We start from the raw sequence: 1409 nt of genomic DNA, 5'->3' as shown, positions 1-1409 counted from the left end.
CGAGTAGCTGGGACTACAGGTGCCCGCCACCTTGCCCGGCTAGTTTTTTGTATTTTTTAGTAGAGACGGGGTTTCACCGTGTTAGCCAGGGTGGTCTCGATCTCCTGACCCTGTGATCCGCCCGTCTCGGCCTCCCAAAGTGCTGGGATTACAGGCTTGAGCCACCGCGCCCGGCCAAGACTCCATCTTAAACAAACAAAAAAGTTCTTCCTCGGCTACATTCACTCATTGATTCATCTGATAGTCACTGGTCCCTCCTTCCTGCCAATGACCCTTACTGGGTGCTGGGACCGGAAGCCGGAGAGAGCTCTGAACAGTTCAAGTCAATGAGGCTGTTAGGGGACAATGCTCCCTCCTACCTGCTGAGCAGGTCACGCTCCACCCTCCTCCCTCCTAGATGCACCCGCTGTCACCTGCCCAAAGCAGTGCCGCCGGACAGGCACCTTGCAGAGCAACTTCTGTGCCAGCAGCCTGGGTAAGAACACCCCCAACCCCATCCAGCTCCTCGAACCACCTCCCACTTCTGGTTCCAGTCCTCTGCCGTCTGGAACCTCCCATCTCCTCATCTCTCACTCCCATTCTCCCACAGTGGTGACTGCAACGGTGAAGTCCATGGTTCGGGAGCCAGGGGAGGGCCTCGCTGTCACTGTCAGTCTTATTGGTGCTTATAAAACTGGAGGACTGGACCTGCCTTCTCCACCCACTGGCACCTCCCTGAAGTTTTACGTGCCTTGCAAGCAGTGCCCCCCCTTGAAGAAAGGTAACAGACATGTGGAGAAATGGGGATGGGGTGAGCTAAGCCACACTGAAATGATCAAGGTGTGGAATCTTGAGACCTGCTGACAGGTCTCAAGAATAAGAGATCTCAACCCCTCCCTCCCTCCTTCTTCCAGGAGTCAGTTATCTGCTGATGGGCCAGGTGGAAGAGAACAGAGGCCCCGTCCTTCCTCCAGAGAGCTTTGTGGTTCTCCACCGGCCCAACCAGGACCAGATCCTCACCAACCTAAGCAAGAGGAAGTGCCCCTCCCAACCTGTGCGGGCTGCTGAGTCCCAGGACTGAGACCCAGGCCAGCCCCGGCCCCTAGCCCTCAGGCCCTCTTTCTTATCCAAATAAATGTTTCTTAACTGAGGAAGGGGTCAGATCTCCATGCTTATGGTACTGGGGTCCAGCTTGAGGATTTCTTTTCATTCATTCATTCATTCAACACATATTTACTATACAGAATAATCTTTTAAGAATGTGACCAGGTGTGGTGGCTCACAGCTGTAATCCCAGCACTATGGGAGGCTGAGTCAGGAGGATTGCTGAGGCCAAGAGTTTAAGACCAGCCTGGGCAACATGGCAAAACCCCTCTCCACAAAAAAAATACAAAAATTAGCCAGGCGTGGTGGTGGACACCTGTAGTCCC

The 1409-nt window shown here is 54.1% G+C and overlaps 1 protein-coding gene across 1 annotated transcript in view; it reads left to right on the top strand.

Moving 5' to 3' along the window:
• Positions 1-1133, top strand: part of PCOLCE (procollagen C-endopeptidase enhancer) — a 13893-nt gene extending 12760 nt beyond the window's left edge. The window contains exons 6-8 of the mRNA XM_011985822.1: positions 371-475; positions 590-760; positions 894-1133. Coding sequence (XP_011841212.1) covers positions 371-475; positions 590-760; positions 894-1060 — 443 coding nt within the window. The 3' untranslated portion in view covers positions 1061-1133. The remainder of the gene's footprint in view (positions 1-370; positions 476-589; positions 761-893) is intronic.
• The last annotated feature ends 276 nt before the right edge of the window (positions 1134-1409 follow it).

The sequence above is a fragment of the Mandrillus leucophaeus genome, unplaced genomic scaffold, assembly GCF_000951045.1.
Source record: "Mandrillus leucophaeus isolate KB7577 unplaced genomic scaffold, Mleu.le_1.0 Scaffold29, whole genome shotgun sequence".
NCBI lineage: Eukaryota > Metazoa > Chordata > Mammalia > Primates > Cercopithecidae > Mandrillus > Mandrillus leucophaeus.
This window is presented reverse-complemented; position numbering and strand designations above follow the sequence as displayed.